The sequence below is a fragment of the Poecilia latipinna genome, unplaced genomic scaffold, assembly GCF_001443285.1.
Source record: "Poecilia latipinna isolate Pla-1442-1.1 unplaced genomic scaffold, P_latipinna-1.0 Scaffold660, whole genome shotgun sequence".
Lineage (NCBI taxonomy): Eukaryota > Metazoa > Chordata > Actinopteri > Cyprinodontiformes > Poeciliidae > Poecilia > Poecilia latipinna.
Window position 1 is genome coordinate 142,003 of NW_015113276.1, and position 22,204 is coordinate 164,206.

At 37.2% G+C, this 22,204-nt stretch overlaps 2 protein-coding genes and 1 long non-coding RNA gene across 8 annotated transcripts in view; 1 reads left to right on the forward strand and 2 right to left on the reverse strand.

Moving 5' to 3' along the window:
* Window positions 1–557, reverse strand: part of LOC106954491 (glutamate receptor 2-like) — a 54,994-nt gene extending 54,437 nt beyond the window's left edge. For 2 of the 4 annotated variants that reach the window (XM_015044020.1, XM_015044018.1), the window contains exon 1: window positions 281–549. In XM_015044020.1, coding sequence (XP_014899506.1) covers window positions 281–377 — 97 coding nt within the window. In that variant the 5' untranslated portion in view covers window positions 378–549. Of the gene's footprint in view, window positions 1–280 lie in introns of all 4 variants that reach the window. The other 2 variants (XM_015044021.1, XM_015044019.1) reach the window with 2 other exon arrangements.
* Window positions 551–15,494, forward strand: LOC106954496 (uncharacterized). 3 transcript variants are annotated; one of them, XR_001426378.1, is made up of 4 exons: window positions 551–636; window positions 4,439–4,527; window positions 7,381–7,510; window positions 15,060–15,494. It is a non-coding gene; the product is annotated as an uncharacterized LOC106954496 (long non-coding RNA). The 3 variants fall into 3 exon arrangements; XR_001426377.1 differs by lacking the exon at window positions 15,060–15,494 and having other exon boundaries at window positions 7,318–7,749; XR_001426376.1 differs by lacking the exon at window positions 15,060–15,494 and having other exon boundaries at window positions 7,381–7,748.
* LOC106954493 (glycine receptor subunit beta-like) lies at window positions 4,020–21,960 on the reverse strand. The gene is made up of 11 exons (XM_015044025.1): window positions 21,779–21,960; window positions 14,193–14,322; window positions 12,746–12,852; window positions 11,783–11,850; window positions 10,816–11,042; window positions 9,860–9,942; window positions 9,642–9,779; window positions 8,302–8,454; window positions 6,804–6,952; window positions 5,540–5,698; window positions 4,020–4,726 (listed from the first exon to the last, which is right to left on the reverse strand). The coding sequence occupies exons 2-11, from the start codon at window positions 14,315–14,317 to the stop codon at window positions 4,433–4,435; spliced, it is 1,503 nt and encodes a 500-aa protein (XP_014899511.1). The 5' UTR covers window positions 14,318–14,322; window positions 21,779–21,960; the 3' UTR covers window positions 4,020–4,432.
* Window positions 21,961–22,204: the final 244 nt, after the last annotated feature.

Sequence of the window (22,204 nt, forward strand, 5' to 3'; positions counted from 1 at the left end):
CCTTTTCGCCTGTAGGTTATTGTTGATGCGATATTTACTGAAATTATAAAAAACATGTTGACAGATCGGAGACTGCGTCGACCGAGGAGCTGTCAGGAGGCCTCTCCTTTCCCACAGCAGCATCAGGACAGGGAGGAGAGAGGCCCACAGTGGGGGCGCGATGAATGGGAAGGAGACGGCAGTGTGCAGAGGAGGAGGCTAATTAACATGCACGGCGGAACAGAAAACGCAAAAAAGAACCAAAACGATGGCTTGACGCCAGAAACCCCCAAAACCCTACCGATCTGGACGCTCGGAGAACCGGAAAATGCCTGGCGGAATAAGAAAGTCATCACAAGGAGCAGCTTCATGGTGGAGTCCGGGCGCCTGCACGCCATGCCACGTCGATCTGCTGAGCGGTTCACCAACGCACCACCATCAGGCGCGATGCGGGCTCATGGTGCGGGTCCGGGGCTGCTGAGAGACGGCTCGGCCACTGCAGATGCTCTCTGATCTGGATCCGGGGAGGATGCGCGTGCCGCTGCTGCCGCTTCACTTGCAGGCACGCGCCTTGAATCGTCGATGAAGCACGAGAGCAAACCGAGAGCAGCCGACAGCTGAAGGTACGGCAGCGGCCAGATGAGGTACCGCCGTCAGGTAGGGGACGCTGTGTGCTGGGAGTCCTGGAGTCCTCCATGTGGTTTAAGATGTTTTCAAGTATTATTTTTAGGTAATCGATCAATTCCACCTGCGCGCAGGTGATGGATCACGTAGAGATGCATCATGTTTTTGTTTTTTTTTTTTGTATTTGAATGAACGTGAGTAAATCAGATTTAATAAATATTGTCATTTGGTTGTTTTGTTATTGGACTAAGAAAGTTCAATTCTGAGCTGATTAAAAAGTACATTTCTATTCTAGATAACAAATATAATGGAATAGTTTTGGAAAATGTGTCAGAATGCTGGGTTTCTTCTCAATCTATTTCTCAGAAAATTTCTTCTCCAAGTGAAAAACAAACCCTTCCAGTTTGTCTTTCTTTCAATGCAATGGACACGAAAAGCGAAATGGAAAGGAAAAGGAGAAAAGGAAAGAAAGAGAGGTGGGGCAAAAAGTCAAACGGAATAAAAGGAAGAGAAGAATAGAGGGGAGAAAGGGATAGAGAGAATGCAGTCCTCTAGAAGTCTGCTTCTACACCTGCAGAAACAGAGAAAAATTTTGGCAAATTTAACTTTGCAGGATGACGGAGCATCCTGCTCCTTAACCGGAGACTGGGTCAACCGAGAAGCTGTTAGGAAAGGTTTATGGGCTAATTGGTCAGAATGAGACGTTTTAGGGCCTCTGTGACTTTAAATCCAAACAAGCTGCTGATGGTCAATGTTTACACTCGCACATGAAAATTATAACAAATAGATACATAATTATATAACCATGCATATTTGAAAAGCAGAAGTGTATAGTTAAAAACCAAACACTTGTCTTTATAAGCAGCCATTGTGAAAACTGCTGACTAAACATGCTGGAACTCAGCTTGGGTTGCTAGGTGACGGGTGGAGCTCCACTGGGGTTGCTAGGTAACAGGCTGGGGTTGTTGGGGTTGCTAGGTGAGGAGCAGTGCTGGTTTTTGAAATGGCTCATTTTCCAGACAACACAAACAATTAACTTATTCTAAAAAAAAAAAAATGGTTGGATGTTTTTTTTTAAGTGCTTGGGATTTTTAGAAGCATTTGAGCCCCAGATGGAAACATGCAAAATGTGAATTTTGAGGGAAAATGTTTCCATCCCACCCAGATCTCTACTCCATACTCCCTGGTTTGAAATGGGACGACTTTGTGTTTTACAATTTTGCAGCAGTTTGAAATGACTGTGGCAATCTTTCACTTCTTCTCACAGCAGCTACCTTTATGGGTTGCCATGGCAATCGCCTGCCTCCACCTCACCCTGTCCCCACATCCTTCTCTGTCACACAGACCTATAAATCATCCACTAACCTTTTCTGTGGTCGTCCTCTTTTTCTTCTCACTGGCAGCTCCATTTTTAACATCCGCTATCCACCGTTCCTCCTCTGGTCTTGTTCAAAGCATCTCAGACTTTTTCACTCTTTTTGCTAGAGCCGATATCCCCAAATCATCCATCATCACAGATCTCACAACAATCCTGTCAACCACTTTCATGGTTTCAACTATTCTTTACAAATCATTCTGCCACTTTGTGTCTATCCGCCCTCTCCTTTACTTCTGTCCTTTATTTCTTTTGTTTGACACCAGCTACTTAATACATCCCCTGCACCTCTGTTCTTACACAGACCCATTAATTCATCAGAATATAACTGAAAAGTTCATTCAAATCAGCAACTCTATCACTAAATGAAACACATTATGTAGATTAACTACACCCAGAGTTGTTTTTCTGCTTGCAGCTAATGAAAGCACATTTGAGATTAGAATATTAAATATTTTTAATTAAAAACATGTGGGCTTTATAAAAAGCACCTGCTAGAAACTTGTTTTTGCCCATTGAACAGGTATGGTAGAATGAATGGACACATTTAAAACACACTACAAGCTAACTAACAAAAACAAGCTGCATCATCACAACAAACTGCTCATTTTATTCACAATTATTTTGACACAGACAGTTGGACTAACGACATTGATAATTTGTCTTCGCTGAAGGTGTGAAGGCAACATTGCCCCAGATTATTTAGACATATTCAGGCAGAAGGTTTCTTAAATGTTGCAGCTGCTGCAGCACAGCTTTGACCTAGTTACGTTTAAACCATAAAGGCATATTACTTTATATTAGTGGTTAAATTAAACCTAAAAGTTGATGCGTGGAGTCTGAAGTTGGGACAATCATCAAAACATTTTGGTGTCTGTGACGTTATGCCTACACTCAGACTATATGAAGTATATGCTGTGGACAAGAGGAGAAAGTGCTTCAGCTGTTCATTTCTGCAGGCGAACAGTTCTGTGAAACATTTCTCATGCATGAAAAATACAACAGAGAAGCGCTAAATGGTGCACAGCTGTGAGTCTGAGACTCAGTTCATGCCTGCTATATTTTGTCAACACAAGAACTGTGATGAAAACTATGACAGTTCTACAAGGCTGGGATGAAATTATTATTTCACACTAACATTAAGCGGACATTTTTCTGCCAGTGGAATGTGATGCTTTTAATGTTGTCATGGATCTGTAATAGCTTTGGGTTTTAGAAGCAAAACCCAGCAATCACTTGACATTTGCAACATTAAAAGCATCACCAGACTGTTTCACAGCCTCTCGTGCAGAGAACGACTGTGAAACAATGTTCTTTAATGAAAAAAGGGAAAACCTACGGGGGAAAACACACTACAGCTTACAAGGTCATAGATGGATCCAGTAAAAAACCCAATGAAAGCCAGAGAGATTTATATAGATTGGAGTGGTGTGATTGTAATTTTTTCATAAGGTCATGATCATAATTTTCAGGCCTTGTTTACATGCAGATTTACAGCCTCTGACTTCTTCTGGTGCAGAATTATGACGCATGTCTCCCATCAATAACATAAAAGCAGCATAAAGAGAGAAATGACCGTTCAGATTTCTAATGCTTTGAAAACATTCGGATACGTATCCAATTTTATATGGAAGTGGTACAGACTGGATTTTTTTGAGAGGTGAAAAGGTCAGAGTTGTGTCGCATTTGCCTGATGTTCCTGATGTAGGTTTATTTATTTATTGATTTATGTATTTATCAGTAAATAAATCTCATAAACGACATCCCTCCTGTCATTATTGTGGAATTTAGCCAATAAAAAAATAATTTTGGTAACTCTAACTGACCTAAAACAAAACTATTATGGTTTATTTTAACTTCAAACAGTGAGAAAAAAATGTGTGTGTTGTTTTAATTCAGTGTTTGTTGCTACACTGGCTGACACTAAGGAGTAGTGTTACCCAGCCACCATCACATCTGCAGTAATAAATATAAAAATCCAATATAATCTCCAATTTGAACCTTTAAAATAAGAATAGGTATCAAGAAAAAGAGTCACATCTATATTTTTGGAATGTATTTATTATGTAAGCATGTATTTGACAGTATTGGCCAGCTGAGACTTGTATGCATTTCTGTAAAGAGCTACAGTAACATAGTCTAATTGGTCTGACTGCAGCATAGTTTAAGTAACACAAAACATAATGCTGTTGAACACAGAAACACACATGCAACATTTTTCCATCTGCAGGCGGAAGCAAGGCAAATGAAACAGCTTTGAAGTTTCAGGTTGTGCTCATTTACAATTACAGGAGGAAAAGCGGTTTTTACAGTTTTTATATGGAGGTATGAAATATAACATCATCACCTGTAATATGAAATACCAGGACACAATTCAGGATATAATTTGCAATGTCATTTATGAGTACAGATACTTTCTATTACGATACAAACTAATTTATTTCGATCTGTCGTTCACAGATAGGTTGACCAATAAACCACGTTGAAGAAGAGGAAAGAGAAGGGGAAGAGCGCTCTGGCATAGAGGTCGACGCGTTTAGCAGCAGCAGGTATGACGGGTTTTGGTGGGGGGGGTTTCTTGTTGGTTTTGTTCTGAGACTTGAGAGCTCCTGTGACCTCAACAGGTTTACCATAACAGTCGAAGTTGGAAAGTTCAAAGTCTCGAGGTAAAGACCCCACAATGCTAAAGTCATTGGAGCGAAGGTCCGACTTGGAGGTGCAAACTTTCTTGCAGCGGTTTTCAACCACCTGTTACAAAAAGAACAAATGACTGAGCAGAGCTGGGTAGTAACTAGTTATTTACTCAATTACATTTACTTGAGTTACATTTTTGAAAAAATGAACTTTTACTGAAGCCATTTTATGATGAAGTGTTTCTGCTCTTGCTTGAGTAAAAGTTATGGATTGACTAAAAAACCAAAAATTCACCAGACGCAGACACACACCTGCAGCTTTTGTTAAAGTTTTATAAGTGTTTTATTGAAAGAAACTGATTTAGAGAAATGTTTCTTTTACCTGCTTTTGTTATTTTTTGTTGTTTATACGAATTATTGTCAATTTGGTCATTTAAATAAATAAAAAAATCCACTTAACTTGATATTTTGGTCTATCAGACAATGTAGTTTTTAAATATTAAGAGTAATCCAGTTGCTTTACTAAAGATAAAGGTAATTTTATTTATATAGCACATTTTCAGCAACAAAGCAAAGTGCTTACTTAATTACTTGGTTACTTTTTTCCTACACATCCCATTATATAAAATGTAATCCAATGAAACTGCCTCCTTTTAAAACTTGATTTGTTTTGCTTTTAAACATTCTTGCAGCATCACCACATTGCATTACAACATGTGAAAACTGTGACTAAATTTATTAGGTGTTTACTGTATGTGATTTGAAATAATAAATCCATGTCAGGAATTATATTAAAATAATTTTCAAAATGGTATTTTTTAGCTGCATAAGAAACAATTGTATTTCTGTTTCAGGTAAAAGCAATTTTATTATGTTTTGCAGTAGATTTTCTGTATATAATTGCAGCTTCTCTGCAGGTTGCCTTCACCTGTAAAGTGTTGACATGAATGGGCGTTCCACCTGTCCCATTGACTGTGTTGTTTGATTTATTTGAAGGCTTCTTTGCTTCCTTTTCTTTCAAAGCTTTTTCCTTTGTGGCCATTTTTGCTTTCTCCTCTTCAATCAGTTTGGGACTGTTGAGAAAAACCTACATAGAAAGAAAGAAGTGTGGTTAGAAGAGCCTGTGTGATCTGTACAGGGATCCATGACTAGCTGTATCAAGAAGCATTTATTTCAAATGCAACAACAATATAGTGAAAAACTGTAGGGTGATTAGTTTTTTTTATACATTTAAATAAAATATTGTTACACGGACGTCGGCTTAAATGCGTCCTGGGTAGACGTCAAATGCTACGTGCTACAGTGCTAGCTCTGACCTGCCACAACAGTAATTTTTACACAATAAGTAACATTTATCCCTTTCAATTTGAACTGGAGCACATTGAAATTTAAGGCAATGCAGAAATGACAAGAAGAAATGAAAATAAGGAGAAGCAAATGGATGAAGAGGACATATTCAGCCAAAAATCAGGTGTTTGAGCAGCTGCTGCTTGGAAATGGGTGCAGCAATATGGGTGTAGCAATACTGCTAAGAGCTCCAGTTTCTTAACTCATTTTCTGAAATATAATCTGTCACAATGACGTAAAAATACTTCATTGTCACTTTAAATATACATTCATTTTCTTGCGATTTGTTTTTATTTCCTGTTAGCTCCTGCTAATGGTGCTAGCGCCAGCTAGCGCTGATATCTGGTAAATAATGACATGTGAAACCTTGAGGCAGTTTGCTTCATCCAAACTTTTAAGGTTGTTCTCATCACCTTCTACGTTTTTCATTTTGTTTTTTGTTTTTAGGCTCGACTCCACTAAAACTTACCTGCACAGGTGAAAAAATGGCCACATATAATAAACACAAACAATTTTTGATGTAAGTATGAGTTTATACTCATACGTAAGAATGAGTCCTACAAAGAACAACGTATTTAGGCTAACATGTTCAACTTGTTGTGGATTACTTTAAGACAGAACCCTGCACAGGTCCTGCTGTTCTGACTTTATTCATTATTTGTAATTTTTTATACCTTGAAATCCATTCAGGATTGTTCAGGTCTCCAACTTAGATTTGAATATATAGATTTATTAATTTATTGAAGTTTCTTTCTTCCTCAGAGTTTCTTTGGGTGTGTGTGTGTGTGTGTGTGTGTGTGTGTGTGTGTGTGTGTGTGTGTGTGTGTGTGTGTCTTAGAACCGACCTGCACCACAGCATATTCCACCAGGGAGAAAAACCCAAAGAGCAGGCAGGCGATCAGCCATATATCAATGGCCTTTACGTATGAGACTTTTGGCAGCTCTGAAGCCAAGGACATGCTCTCACTGGACAGAGAGAGAACTGATAAAATACCTGGAAATAAGCAGACGGCAACAGAAACATATATTTTATCAGATCAGAGTTATCTTTTCTGTAACCCTTGCTCTACAACAATTATTCAAAGGAAAAGACAAAAGGAGAAAAAGTATTTTTAGCACTCTCATCTCTCAGCGTGATACATCAGACTTACAATGACTTTAACAAATGACTCATTTTCATCTGTGTAATAAGTTCCTGTCATAGCTTTCATGATTAAAGCATTCATGGCTAAGGATGATTAATTTATAAAAATAAAGTCTTAAACGTTGTTAAATATATGCCATAAGCATTGAGGTACTGGACTGTTTGGCTGTTGGGATAACATTAATTTATAATCTTAGTTATTTTTTCTGCTAAAGCCATTAAAGTGATGAAGACACCACCAGCTACCAGTGACAATATAGTCCTTGTCTCCTTCACAGGAAGCAAACCTCACTGCTATCCGTAGGAACCAGCGAATCTTTACCAGGGCGGCGAGCAGCCGAAACATCCTACTCTCCACTCCACACGGCCGGTCGAGGCAAGCTGCTCAAACTACATCTTTATGACTGGGTATGGCCATTATATCAAAGTTTTATTAGTAATTAAACTGAAATATTCTCTGGGAAGACTGAAAAGAAGTTCAAAGACATAAATACTTTTTTTTTTGCTTAAATGTGACCGATTATGCTTCCTTGAACAGGTTAGGAAAGGTCTATGGGCTATACAAAACACGTTCATTACAGTTTTTGCACTAAATCATTTTAGATAATGAAATTTTAATCTGTTCAGTTTGGATTTCCTTTTGGAATGAGCTGTTTTAGGGTGTCTTGTCACTTTAAATCCAAATGAGTTCCTCTGTGGATTGCTGGGAGTTGCCAGGTCGTTACCTGGGCTTCCCAGGGTTGCTAGCTAACGGTCACTGCTTGCTGATTTGTGTTGTTACTCATTATATTCTGGAGGTTTTTGAAACGGCCCATTTTCCAGACACCAAAAAACATAAACTTACTGCCAAAACTTGTTGGGAGATTTTTTAAGCACTTGGGCTGTTTTTAGAACCATTAGAAATCCAAGTACAAGTACAAAAACATACAAAATGTGAATTTTGCATAACATATCTCCTTTAATATATGCCAGGTTACCACTGATATGTGGTAATCAGTGTACTTCATTACATCCATCACAATGTTATACCTGATTGGTGTGAATTCTGCTTTGTACTGACAACATGATTTTATGATTTACGATTTGTTTATTTCGACTTTATACGGCGTGTGAGTTGGAAGGTACGTTTTTACATCAGTAAGTATAATAGGTTTGGAAATGGATCAATGAACACAACACATATGTGTGTTTGTGCTCACCAAGTGGCACCCGTGCAGCTGAAGCGTCTGGGTTGATCCAGAATGACAACCAGGACAAAACAACAAGCAGCAGAGTCGGAGCATAAACTCCCATCAGGTAGAATCCAACCTGTCGACGCAGCATGAAAATCACCTCAACACAGGTGTAGTACCCTGGAAGAAAATCATAAAAATGCAGCGTCACATTAGTTAAATCTGCTGTTGTTACTCTTTATAAACTCTGAGTTAAAATGATAAAAATGTTTGCATATGAGCTTCAGCAGGGATTATTTCAGAAAGTGTGTTTGCACTGTTGCAGCATTGCATTATTTTTAGCTCAGAGTTCCAGTAAAATACAAGCAGCATTTTTTTTATTTATTTCTTTGCAATAGTCAAGTCAGCCAAATTAGGATTCCTGTTTCTATAGCAACAACTCCCTGAAACAGAAAGGCACAGTGACAATGCCGGAGCGCTCAGTGGGGAAAAAGGCATTTCTACAAAACATCTGATGCTAATAATGTCTCACGCCCACACAAGCAACACGCTGCGAGTGTGTAAGTTTGAAAACACAAACGGTCTGCAGAACCTGTTGTGTCTGACTGCACTTTAAGTTTTATTATAGTTCTTGGCCTTAGCAATACATTTCAGAAGATTCAGTTTACACAAATCATATTTTAACATGCAGTATTTACTCAGCAAGAGTTTAGTTTGTACGATGGCGTATTGGGGTTAATGTAGGTAGAAAATATAGGAAATATAGAAATTTCCTGGAAAAAATGTGAAATTTCTGCTTTTGAAAAGTTAAAAATTTGATAGAAAATACTCCGAAATTTTGAGATTAATCTCAGAAATTTTCTAAAAAAACAAGGACATTTCTGAGTTTCAAAAGTTGAAACTTTTTGACTCAGAAATGTACAAGTTTTTTCTGAAAAATTGGAAAAATTGTTTAATCTCAGAATTTCAGAGCTCAGAAATGTCCTTTTTGGCAGAAATGTACTCGTTTTTTTTCTTTTCTATGGACAGTGGCCTTAATGCACCGTTGTGAGTTTGACCTTTGCATGACCTATAAAATGCAAAGCCACTGAGGTTTTCACCACATTATCTTCACTATCAAAACTAAACTCTCCCACATACTCAGGAGTTCTTCACTCTGCAGATGGTTTTCTGTTTTAAATACAAATTAAATCAATTTCCACATTATTATAATGGAATATTTGTGTAGAATTTCTATTAAAGACATTAATTTAGTACAATTCAGTCTCTAACATAAAATTAGGAAAACATGAAGCACTGCGAACAATATCTGGATGCACTGTATATTTGCACAGAGTTACTGAAAGTGATAAATGAGGATTACGAACCCGTTCCTTGGTAGTACTTTGTACAGTTTCCATACTTTATGTCTTCTTGTTTGATGTCAAACTGAGGGAGAGCGATCTCATCCATCTGAACCGGGTCCGACTGCCACATGAACACCAGATCACTGGTGGTGTAGCCAACTAAAACATGCAAACAGACTTAGTTTATGTGCATATATTTATATTTAGTGTGCATGTCAGCACTGCATGTTTCTACTCACAGCTCTCCAGCTGCATCTTACAGAACTGTGTGTCCATAGGGAAGAGTGTGAGGTCCAGGGGACAAGACAGAGTCACTGAAAGTCTGCATATAAGTACATGCACAACACATCCGGGTGAACAACCATTATGAATCATTTAGCATCATTTTAAAATAACATTTATAGCTTTTAGAGAGAATCCAGAGGAGTAATATGAGCTTCCACGGCTTCCACTGACATTACAGCTTCCCATTTTCATCATATTTCTTATTGCCAGATAGTAATTAGACACCAAGAAACAGACTTAACATTTTCAAAGATTAACTTCTACAATTTAATTTGTAGAATTTCGATATTTTAAATGACAAGATAAAAGAAACAGCAGATTTTTATTGATAGCATACATGTTGTATTTTAATTAATCACATTCATTCATTTGTATTCATTCGTTAGGCATATATGCATATTTTGATTTTCTAATTTCAAATTTCCATGATCCAAGTCAGAAAGATCAGCTGGAAGACCCAGTGCAACAGGAAGACTGCCTCCAAAACTCAAAAGTTTTTCACCGACTCAGACCTCAAAATCCAACATCAGCACAAAATGTAAAGAGTTCCAGTACTTAACTGTTCATTTTCATTTTTGATGTTATTAAATTAGCCACACAGAGAGTTTCAGTTATGAATCTTCTGAATATTTCAATACATGCATAGTGCAGGTAGAGATTTAAAACTTCAGGATTGCAAATCAGTTCCACCAAAATCTACAAACATGAATGTTTTTGGTTTATTTTCTGCTTTTTGCTCCTTTTTGTTGCATTTCTCAGTCTGTTCTCAGAGTTAAAATGATTTTTTTTGTGTTGGATGTCTGACATGGTGCCTGTGCACATGCATTAAACGCATCATCATTTTCAAATTGTTCGACCGTTCGGAGCGTGTGGATGTTGTGGCGTAATGTCAGAAGACGTGGCTGGATACCTCATGCTGATTAAGACATCTCCGTTCCTGAATATGAAGAGAAGAATGTTGTCCTGTGTGACATCGTGAAAGTTTGCATTTTTTTCATTGGCAAAAAACAGGTCTGGTTTCCACAAACACTGGAACATTTTGGGATCAACAGTCAGCGCTTCACTTTTAAAGTCAGTAGGCAGTCGAAGACGAGGGTCGTTCCATCTCTGACGAAGAAATATATTCACTCTGTAGTCCTGGGTAGAAAACATTCTCATTTAGTTTGGATTCTCACCACACCTCTATTACCAGTGTTTCAAATTTAGATACAGAAATCTTAGATTTAAATTATTTATTTTGTGAATATGAATATTAAACTTGATTAATAAAAGGAATAAAATGTTTTTTCCCCTATTTTGCTTTTGATAACATATTAATATCTTTTAGGAATACATTAATGAATATACTGTATTTTTATAGTGTTGTATTTGATTCTTAAAATCTTTAATAATTAACATGACTCCTGTAATTAATGATCAAAATAAAAATACAGTAAAGTTCTTAAATGAGGTACTAAATCACTACCAAGCAATAATGTCCATTTATTTAACTTTAAAGAATAATATATTACTGAGTCTTGTTAAAACTTTGTAATCTGTCTAATATTGAATTCTGTAAATAAAAAGTACCCTCACATCTCTAATATTCATTTTTTAATTAGTTGAAAATGAATTTCGAACCGATCAGCTTTTCGGTCCTTAATGTTGTGGGTCTCTGGTGAAAACAAGATAAAGATGAAAGAAGACAAATTTCTCTGGACTTGAACAGAGGCAGGAAATAAATTGTTTTTGTGCAGATCAAATATTACAAGATTTATTAACTATGTAGAAAAATAAAGGGCCCATTTGATCAGCTATGGTTAATGTGTTGGGACTGATTTTTTTTTAGTGCGGCATAATTTCAGCGACACTAAAAAAGAAACTGCAAGTGGAATCACCATGGTCGTCTCCTGGATGGAGCCAAAGCTGTTGATGAAGATGTTCACCCTGGACTCGACTGGGATTCCTGGAATAAAGCAACAGGAATATCGCAGATTAACGAGTAAATGCAGAGTTACTGGTTCTCAGCACTGCAAAAGCACAAAATCTTACCAAGCAGTAGAAGATATTTACTGCAAATATCTTAGTACTATTGAAATAAGACAAAAATAACTTGCAAGTTCAGCAAGAAAAATTAGCTTGTTTTAAAATCAAAAATATTTGTGAAAATGTCATACTGGAAGTTTATTTCACTTTAACATGGGAAAACATGTCTTGTGAAATAATCTGCCAATGAAACCTACACTTTTTTCATCAATATTAATGAATTATTTGCTTAAAACAAGCTCATAATTCTTTCTGAAAAGTTACTTGTAAATAATTTCTGCCTTATTTCAAATGTGCTAAGATATTTGCATCAGAAACTAGACCAAAAATACTTTGTGTTTTTGCAGTGAATAAGTAACTTCTGTAAGATTATTTCATGCAAATGTTCCAAACAAAACGCAGTCTCTGCTTTAAGATACAACTAAATCTGTTATTTCTGGTATTGGTGTGTGTGAAGTCATGTTGAATTGCATTTGTGCTCTAAGGTCAGAACCAGAATGCTTCGGACGTGTTGAACAGATTTATGACACTGATGTTCATTGTTGGGCCTGAATTGCTGCTGGTTGATTTTCTGATGTGACATTATTTCCAAATACAACCTTCAACCTCAGTGAAAAATGATTCCTCACAGCTCAAAACATTTCTACTTTTAGTTATTTTTGTTTACAGTTAGATTGTCCATTTTATTTCTAATTGTCCCGAATAGGAACCGTTGTTAACAATTTAGCCAAAAATTGGGAGTCGTTCTTTATTATTCTGATTCAGTTTAACAAAATAAGTTTAAGTTTGTGCCTTTGTGAACATTTCTGCATTACCTTGAAAGTTGGGCCTTATTCTTGGGTCATAACTGACCATCAGGCGATTCAAAATGTTGGAGGTGGAGTTAGCTGGAACCTGGGCTAAGTCCTCCTGTGACAGCTGTCTGTTAAAAAGAGAACAAGGCTGCATGATTAGATCGAAACAGGAGCTGAAAATTAAACCCTTACCAATTAAAGTTATTGCATTTGAAATAATGCAATATTATCTAAACCGACCCAGTTTACATGGGAAAAACAGAAAACCACTTTTGGTGAGATGGGGAATGTGGCACATCCAGTAAAAAAAGGAAAATGTTTGACTGGTTTCCAGAAGCCTAAAGCAGTACTCCAGTTGTACTCAGAACTGGGAATTTCCTGCTTCCTACTGGGAAAGTCGGATTTCACAACAGATTAAAAAACAGGACAAACCATCACTGTGTTACAAATGAAATGTTTTTAACCACGGTTTGTTCTGTACAGGTACAAGTAATAAAGTTAAACATACAACGAAAAGTTTCCCACTAAGACTTTGATCATTGTTATAATAACATTTTAGATCCGTCGGCAGTTTCCTTTTTGTCAGACTCTGTACCGAGGACGGGGCTTTGGGCTGTGTAAACTCTTCTCCTCCACATCCCAAATATTCTCAGGGGGATTAAGGATTAAGCTCTGTGTTGACAAATCCATTCAACGCTGCCAGAGCCTCTGTTAGCTTGATCATCATGAGTCCTGGTTTTGTAATTTGGAAGAACCCTGTGTCATCAGGGAAGAAAACTGTGGAAATAAAACCTGTGATCACACAGATGGTCAGACGGCTCCTAACCATAACGCAGCTGAAGGCCTTTATGTCTTGTTGTTCTTTTAAAGTCCATCAATTCTCCATTTTAAGATTTTTCCTGACTGTAATTTTCCTTTAGCCATCTTATATCTGTGATTATAAATGCCTGGTATTATTTTGTAGAATTATTGAAAATGTAATAATTCTACAAAGTTAGAATTATGACAACACAGCCATTACATGATTGAACGCTGTGTTTTATTCCCATTTAAACTGAATTATTTTTTAATTTGAATCAAAGTGATCTAACTCAAATGATGTAGAAAGGATTTTTTCAAGCATTCTTCTGTATTTCTGATCAAAGAATTTTGATTTCAGTTTGGTTTTCTTATATTTTTGACCAATAATCTGAATGACCACATAAGTCTGAACTCTTTTAGAGCTGGTTTAAGATGATACGTTAGAAAGCGGGAGTTTGTCCACTGAGTTTTGAGTGCCAGACCCAATTTTATAATGGTTCTTTGAAAAGCAAAAAAAAAAAAAAAAAAAAAAAAAACCTCAATAACTTCAATAAAACTTCAATAAAAATTTCACACAGTTGTTCGGACCTTTAAATTTGTTTTCATGTATTATTTTTGCTCAATTTTGATAGACAAACCTTTTTTTTTTTTAATTATTTTTACTTACGATGGACAGACAACTTGCTTTCCTTTCTTTCCTTTTTTGGTGGATTTTCCTTCTTTGGCTCCAGCAGGTTGCCAGCAGGAGAGCAGCAGCAGCAGCAGAATCATGGATCTAAACACAGGAGCCATGTTGCCTGAAAAATAAAATTTAACAATAATGATAAAAATGGATTAATCCATTCTATAAAAAAAGCTTTACAACAATTTTTGAAGCACTTTTCTAAATGCAATTAGTGAATCGCACAGCAGGAGGTCGCTGGATGGTTTTATAAACATGGAGTCACAGAGCCCTCTAGTGGTCTAATGTAACTACTACACATTCAGTTTCCAAACTCACTGCTTCATATTTTCCGTTCGGAAAAACACAAAATCTTACCAAGTAGTTTTGGTCTAGTTCTACTACAAATATCTTAGTTCCCTAGAAGTAAAAGAAAGCTAATTTACAGGTAACTTTTCGGATGTAGAGGCCTGTTTTAAGTCAATAACTCATTCATAATGGTGAAAAGGTTCTAGTTCCATTGGCAGATAATTTCGCTTGTAACATAGGAAAAATGTCTTACTATAAGTGAAATAATCTGGCAAAGTATGTAGTAGTTTTTTCATTACTATTAAGGAATTATTGACTTTAAACAAGCTCTCATAGCTTACCGAAAGGTTACAGATAAGTTAGTTTTGTCTTATTTCAAGATATTTGCACTAGAATCTAAAAAAGTTTACTTGGTAAGATGTTGTGTTTTCCCAACAGGTGGACATCTGCCCTCCTCTTCTTCTTTATCTTATTCAAAACAACAGAATACACCTCCAGAATGACTTTAAAACCATTTGGGACAACATCACAAGGCCCCTCAGGACTAAAATCTCTCTTCTGCAGAGGAACGTCTCCTCCTCAGCGTGGCCCAAACTCCCTGGCAGGAAGCCACGAACCGGAGAGCGATAAATTTACCTTGGGGACTCTGCTGGGGCCAATGTTGCTAACCTCAGCTCATCAGGTCGACCAACTGCAGTGAGGCAAGTCAGCTCTTTCTGTTCACACATGTTGAGGCTGGAATCCCAGGTCGTTATCTGCTGATAATAAACTCACATTTTCTTCTTGGTAGTCGAGTCAACCGAGTTTAAGCTCACTATATGATGACTTTGGTAGACATACACTGATCTTTACTGGATTAAAAAAAAAAAAAAAACTTTGTTCTGAACTGGATCCAGGTATTTATGGGTAAATCTCTATAAGTTTGAATATGTGTTCAAATGGACCGATTTTCAGAATAAAAGTATCTTTTGAAAATGACCTTTAAGCAGGTATTAAAAACACTTTTCATCAAACCATCAAATATTTATTAGTCTGATGTAATATTCTAATTTGTAATATTTTATTAAAATGAGCAGAAATAAAGGCATAAAATATAAGTTTGTAATAGGTTTTTTTTTAAATTATGTTTTATTATTAATAATATTTTGTTTTTGTCTCCAAATTACTTGGGTTGCAACTAGTGATTATTTTAACAAACGGTTATTCTATAGATTATTCTGACGATAAATCGATTAATCAGATGAAAAAATGGCTAATTCTACATATTTTTCATTTAATAAGCCTTTTTATTACAATATTAGAAATACATTAAAAGTCCAGTTTCTTTTTATTTTATGATTTTCCAAAAATGCAGTACAAAAGCATTACTTACAGATTATTATTCACTTGAGAAATTCTGGGTGAAACATATTTACAGACAATGAATCTTAAATGCAAAGTGTAAATATTTTTGTACAGGTTTGGTTTAATTACTGGTTTTAATATGTTGCATTTTTCACCCAGTTGTATATATTTCTAATCTTTATATTCTAGTTAATGATTGATGATTAATTGATTAATCACAATTAATCCGTTAATTGTTTCAGGACATAGTTTCATAACATTTCTGCAGAGTCCATTCTTGCTGTATGTGTAAAGAAGAGACAGAGGAGTTTTCTGTTAGCTTAATCGTTCTGGTTGAGCAGGAACTAGCAAGAAAAGATCATTACTTTGGAGCGAATTACTCAGCATTGACATGCATTTAAATAAACAACCCATCAAAGAGCTTAACAGGCATAAACATTGCACTGTGACAGTCTGTGGGATTAAATGTGTGTGTGTATGCATAAAAAAGTTTTCTGAGCATTTCCAAAGCTGCAGATTAAGAAGAGGGGAGATTGCCCTGCGTGCTCTGTGCAGCAACTAAACACATGAAAGCAATTATAAGAAGATTTGGGAGGTGGACATCCAGGTGTCGGTAATACATTAAACTGTCAGTGAATTAGATGATGGTGTCTGGTACTTCTTTCCCTCCTTAATGTCCTGTGTAATGAATCTAATAGCTGCAGGAAGCAGGCTCTACTGATGCTGGCAGGTCTGCAGTGTAGATGCTTCTTTTAGGTACGGGGTTCTGGAAAATCCTGGTGTTTGTTTGGAGGAGGATCTCTTAACCTGTCATTCACAGGTTGTCATTCACAATGGGTGTCAAACTCCAGTCCTCAAGGGCCGCTGTCCTGCAGTGTTTAGATGTGCCACATGTAAAAAACAGTGGAATGAAATGGCTTAATTACCTCCTCCCTGTGTAGATCGGTTCTCCTGAGCCTTGCTAATGACCTAATTATTCTTTTCAGGTGTGGTGCAGCAGAGGCACATCTAAAAGTTGCAGGACAGCGGCCCTTGAGGACTGGAGTTTGACACCCCTGGGTTAACCTGTCACCCAAATTTGGGTCCTCTCGTGAATGACAGGTTAAAGGACACCTGGCAGTGTCCATTAGAGGTGTGTGGTAGCGCATATTTGGCATCAATCTGATTCCAAGTAAATACAGGAATCAGTATCGCCGATACCAATAATGATACTTATTATTTAAAGGGGCAGATTTATATGTTTTCCAGATACATAGCAACATTTTTTTAGCACAATGAAGTAACTATGTTACCTTCAGTTGTTATATGTCAAATATGACTTATACAAGAAATTTGACTTTGTGATTTAACGCCTCAGAATTGGGCCTTTGTGTCTTTCTGGAAACATCCAACACCTCATGGTGCCTCTGGGTACTAAAAACCTTTACTCTGCTTTTCTTGTGTAGGATCCTACCAACACCAGAGATTTGAGCCACCTTGACCTGAACTGCATTTCCATTACAAATGTTCGCAAAACCTTGTTGAGATTTCATTAATGTTGAAAAAACTGAATTCTGCATTTGTGGTGTTCCCATTAAATAAGAAACACAATTAAAATCACATGTGAATCAGTTTGTTTAAGCGATATGTCATTAAAATCATGTCGCACTGTCATGTTCCTACCACTTCCTGTCATCTTCTTCGTAACAGCCGATTGTTGAAAAACAACCTCATTCTAGAGCAAAACGTTTTTAAAGAGAAACGTGAGCTTTGTTGAAATTGACGCCATTTTTACCCCCGTAATTTCACTTTACGCAATTACATTGTCAATGGAAACGCAGATAGTGTCAGTGTTGGTGTAATCCTTCTGAAGGGATAAAACAAATCGTTTGCAAAGAGCTACACCTCTCCGTCAATGACTGCAAGCATTTCTCTGGGACCAAAGCATCAATTTCACATCATTTACTCCATTTACTTCAGCGATCATTTGGACAATATTGCTTCTGTATAGTAAAACAAATCCCATCCTGCAAAGAAAACCACAAGTGGAAAACAGTAGAAATCATTTAAAGCAACAGTTTTTTCTCTCCAATTACAGGCATGAGTGCACCCAACGGACCCCAACGAAATGCTCCTGCAGACCATAACCGACCCACCGGATCGCCTCGCTGTGCTCATTCCATCATCTTAACGCACTCTTCATCATAAAGCGCACTACTGGAAAACAGAAAGACTTGAGTGAAGATTTTAGCGTCTTGAATCTCTACAGAGGAGCATGTATGAGCAGCTAAGGCTGTTAGCCTGATTTATCTGCCTGGATTGATTCAAATGACATTGCAAAGCTTATGTAACTGTGTAATTACGGCAATCTATTCCACGCTTGTCTTTTCTGAGCGTCCAAAGGAGTACGGATAGCCGGTAGAACAATTTAAAGTTTTCAAAACTCTGTCAAAGTCTGAGAGCCGTGACTAGAAGAGTTATGTTCTTTAAAGTTAATTGGTTGTCATTTGTCTTCTGTGCAAATTTTCTTTTTTTTTTTCAGCTTTGAATTGTGATACCTGCTTTAAAGCACAACCTGTCTTTAAGAACAGGGGTGATGCAGTATTGTAGCAACTGCAGAGGAATGAAGCTGATGAGCCTTGAAGACACGGGAAGGAGTTAATGAAGCCTTATGAAGGTTAAGAAGAGAAGGGACAATCAGTGAGCAGCAGTTTGATTTAACGAAGGGAAATGTGGTTTCAGAGGCGGTGCTCTGTTTGTGAGTGATGATGTTTTAGCAAAGGAAAGGTCAAAACATGTTGCACCATTTCTTTGTGACTCCAGAGCAGTCTTTCTCAAACTGTGGTCTGCGAGGTCCTGCATGTTAACATCCGTTTATTTGCTGAGCTGAAAGTACGATGCTACAGTTAGCTTACCTTCTCTCTCATCTTCCCTCCAACCCACAGAGTCCCTGATCAGATTCGTGATTGTGCCACATTCACATGCCTTAAATTATAACACCATGGCAATTATAACAAAAACAAACAAACAAACAAACAAACAAACAAGCCTTTTGTTTTTGCTTAATTACCATCCAGCTCACTGAAGTGAAAGGGGCTCACAGGCACAAACAGTAACAATATTAAAGACACAAGTTTTAACTGGATTAGTTGGGATTAGTAAACGCTACGCTGGATGTTTGAGGTTTAACAGATTAAAACATGGATCCGGAAGCATTATTTTTCTGACCTCTTCCCTCAGAAATGCAACATGAGCAGAGGGAGTGTTGCAGCCACCAGCAGGTTAATGTGTTGATCCGTGACCTGTGATGGACGCCAAGGTGGACGCGGCGCCTGAAGCAAACTCACCGCAGCTGCATTCTGCTGCTTCTGTCTCATTTATGTGACATGCCAGCGCTGCGGTTTTACAGACGACACAAGAGTCCGCTGCCAGGAAATGAACACGTAACAGTGCAGAAGCAGAGAATCGGGTCCTTCATTTTACAGATTCTGTTCTTCCTGTTTACCTTCTAAACACATTATACATCCAGAAACATTTATTTATTTTTTATAAAATCCAGGTGCGGTGCAGCAAAGTGGTAAATGTTTTGTTCTCCAGAATGTTTACTTGTTCAATAAAATAGCTTTCTATCCCACATTGTTGCTATAGAGTATGACTAAATATACATTTTCCTCCATACTTTATAGATTCTATATTTTAAAAGTTGCATATCATTTAACATAATAGGTTTAAATCTGCTCTCTCTCTCTCTCTTTCTCTGCATGCTGTCTTTTGGGTCAGGGTGATAATTCATAACTATCCAGGTGGCTTTGCTGAGGGATCACATGTTTCCTGTCAATGTGAACAAAGCGGCTCAGCCACCTAAATGCCCTGCGTTGCTATTCTTAGGTTGCTGAGTTGGCGAGGCCTGAAAGGGAAACTGAGATTTTTCTGTCTGACCCGTTCCCCACTAAAAGTTAAAATCAGTTCAGTAAGCTCCAAAGTACATAAAGGCAGTGTGTCTATGGAATATGTCATTTTTAAATGAACACATTATACTGGAGCTGTAATGGGATTCACTTTTGCTTTTACTGAAGATTTTCCACATTCAAACGGGGGATTTAGCAGATTTACTGACAGGGATTAGCAATAATCCCTAATAGGAGTAAGAGCAATTTAATAATTCAAATTTCACTGTGAAATTTCACTTTACCTAAAATAAAACACTGAAGATATACCTGATTTCTCATATCATCATTTTAAATAAATGTATTCTTGGCAGATACTATAAGATTTTTTTCTTCTTTCTGCTGCCTTTCATTTTATTTATTTGTATGTTTTCTTCTATTGTATATAATTGTTTTGTTTTTAATTAAATGAATAAATATTAAATTTAAACTAAACTTAAAGTAACTGAATATTAGCCAATAATAACATTAGAAAATATATTTCTTCTCAAATGACTTTAAAATGAAGCTTTATAAAATCAAACGGATTTTTGTGACATAAAAGCTATTCTTGTCTAGTTTATTATCACTTAAAGAGTATTTTCTTCTTCTTTTTCACTCTGCACAAGCTGAGCATTTACTGGGGATTACTACCAATATAACATCTCACAAAGTTATTTTTAATGAAATATTTAAGAAAATATAATTTCCTTTTCGTTACTTGGTTATCATGTTATTTAAAATGACTTTATTAATCCAAAACCTTACTTTTGTCCTGTTTGTGCAGGAGAAAATAAAACGTTAGTAATTTTATTCCTTTGTTGATTTCTTAGGGAGTCTTCAGTTTTCAGATAAGCTACTAAAATCTGTAAATAGAATGTATTCATCTATGTTTATCATTATTACATCATAGTTTATCATCTCCTTATGTCCTCTGTGATTATTTTCATTAGTAACAGCCCATGAACTGATTAATAACCAAAAAATATTTGGACATGTTTCATCAATGAGGCACCACAGCCAATGTAGGAACTGTAGCTAATTTGAAGGTTAAAAAATAGAAATCTGTAGGTACTGATTGTAGATAAACAGTAAATTATTTATTATGTTAGTAAAACATATTTTTCGATCACACATTGCTCTGTTTATTAGGTTTAAATCTTTCTCTAAATCAGTAACAAAGACGAGAAGAACAACTGAAACGCAGCAGAGATTCAAACCAGAGACCTTGTTGCTGTATGGCGGCCGCGCTAACCACCGCACTGCCGTGTTGCCCATTAAATCAGTCAACTTACATTAAATCAGTGTTAGTGGACAACAGCTCTTCAGAAACACTGCATGCTATAATACAACAGCATGAAAGACTGACTGAAACCACTGAGCCGCAAGGAAATGTGAGCAACATTTCCAGAACAGACAGATCATTATGCAGATTTCCACAACAGACACTTTCTGTTCAGTTCAAGGAAACTGAAGAGACGCCAAGGAGACGTTCAGTTTCTACTCATTCCTATTGTGCAGCAGTAAAATGTTGGATTGATCCAAACCCCGTCTTTTGTCCTTTTTATCCCCCACTAGATCTATAAATCCTAGAATGTTCATTCACAAACTCATTAGAGAGGATGCCCGTGAGGACGTGTGAGAAGTGATGGGACAGGGAAGCGGAGGAAGAGGCAGAAGGCTGTACAGTGTGTGCAGGAGGGGAGGAGGTGTGTGTGGAGGGTGGGTACTGCGGCGTTAGACTACACGGGCAAGATGCAATGACACAGCTTGCTGACGCTGTTAAAGTCACACACACACACACACTCCCTCTGTGTCTGTCTGCAGGAAAACTGTAAAAAGTCATGAACAGAGCAGAGCAGGTATGGATAGAAATCCGGCTTTCTAAGCACACACACGCTCCCAGCAGAACAGAAAACACTAAAATCCTTTATGACCACACTTCTTTGCTCTTCTCTCCCTACATGCATGCCCACTATAGCTTCAGAAAACAGTCAGACTGACAGATTCATTTCGCAATAGTTTCCTGCTTACCTTTGATTAGGTGAGTAATTGTGTGTCCTGCATTTAAAGCGAGCCAGTTGTTCTCACAGTGATGCCGCTGTGGAAAGAGCTAGAGTGCCCGTCCTCTCTGTGCTGCGCTGTCCACTGTGTGTTTCCTCTGTCTGCACTGCTCCTTTACTCCGTTCCAAGTTCCCTCGTGCCAGCTTACAGGGAAGTAGCTCACTATGGACTCCCACACGCGCAGCTCAGAAAGTAGAAAATTTGTTTACTGAAATGCTATGCACACTCTTTATTTATCCAGGTTGTAAAAAACTGAGATTGAGATTGAGGCACGAAGGGACCTATTATGCAAAATTCACTTTTTGCACATTTTTATGCTTCCATTTTGGTTTCTACTGCTGCTAAAAAATGCAAAACCATTTATTCTGGCAATAAGTTAATGTTTTTGGTGTCTAG

Coding starts and splice junctions, on each gene's coding strand:
- LOC106954493 (XM_015044025.1), bottom strand. CDS start 14,317: ATGGCTCCTGTGTTTAGATCCATGATTCTGCTGCTGCTGCTGCTCTCC. Junction 12,853..14,192: donor AAGCAAGTTGTCTGTCCATC/GTAAGTAAAAAT, acceptor TCTTTTTAACAG/ACAGCTGTCACAGGAGGACT. Junction 5,699..6,803: donor TGGAATATGCTGTGGTGCAG/GTCGGTTCTAAG, acceptor CTTTCTATGTAG/GTTTTTCTCAACAGTCCCAA.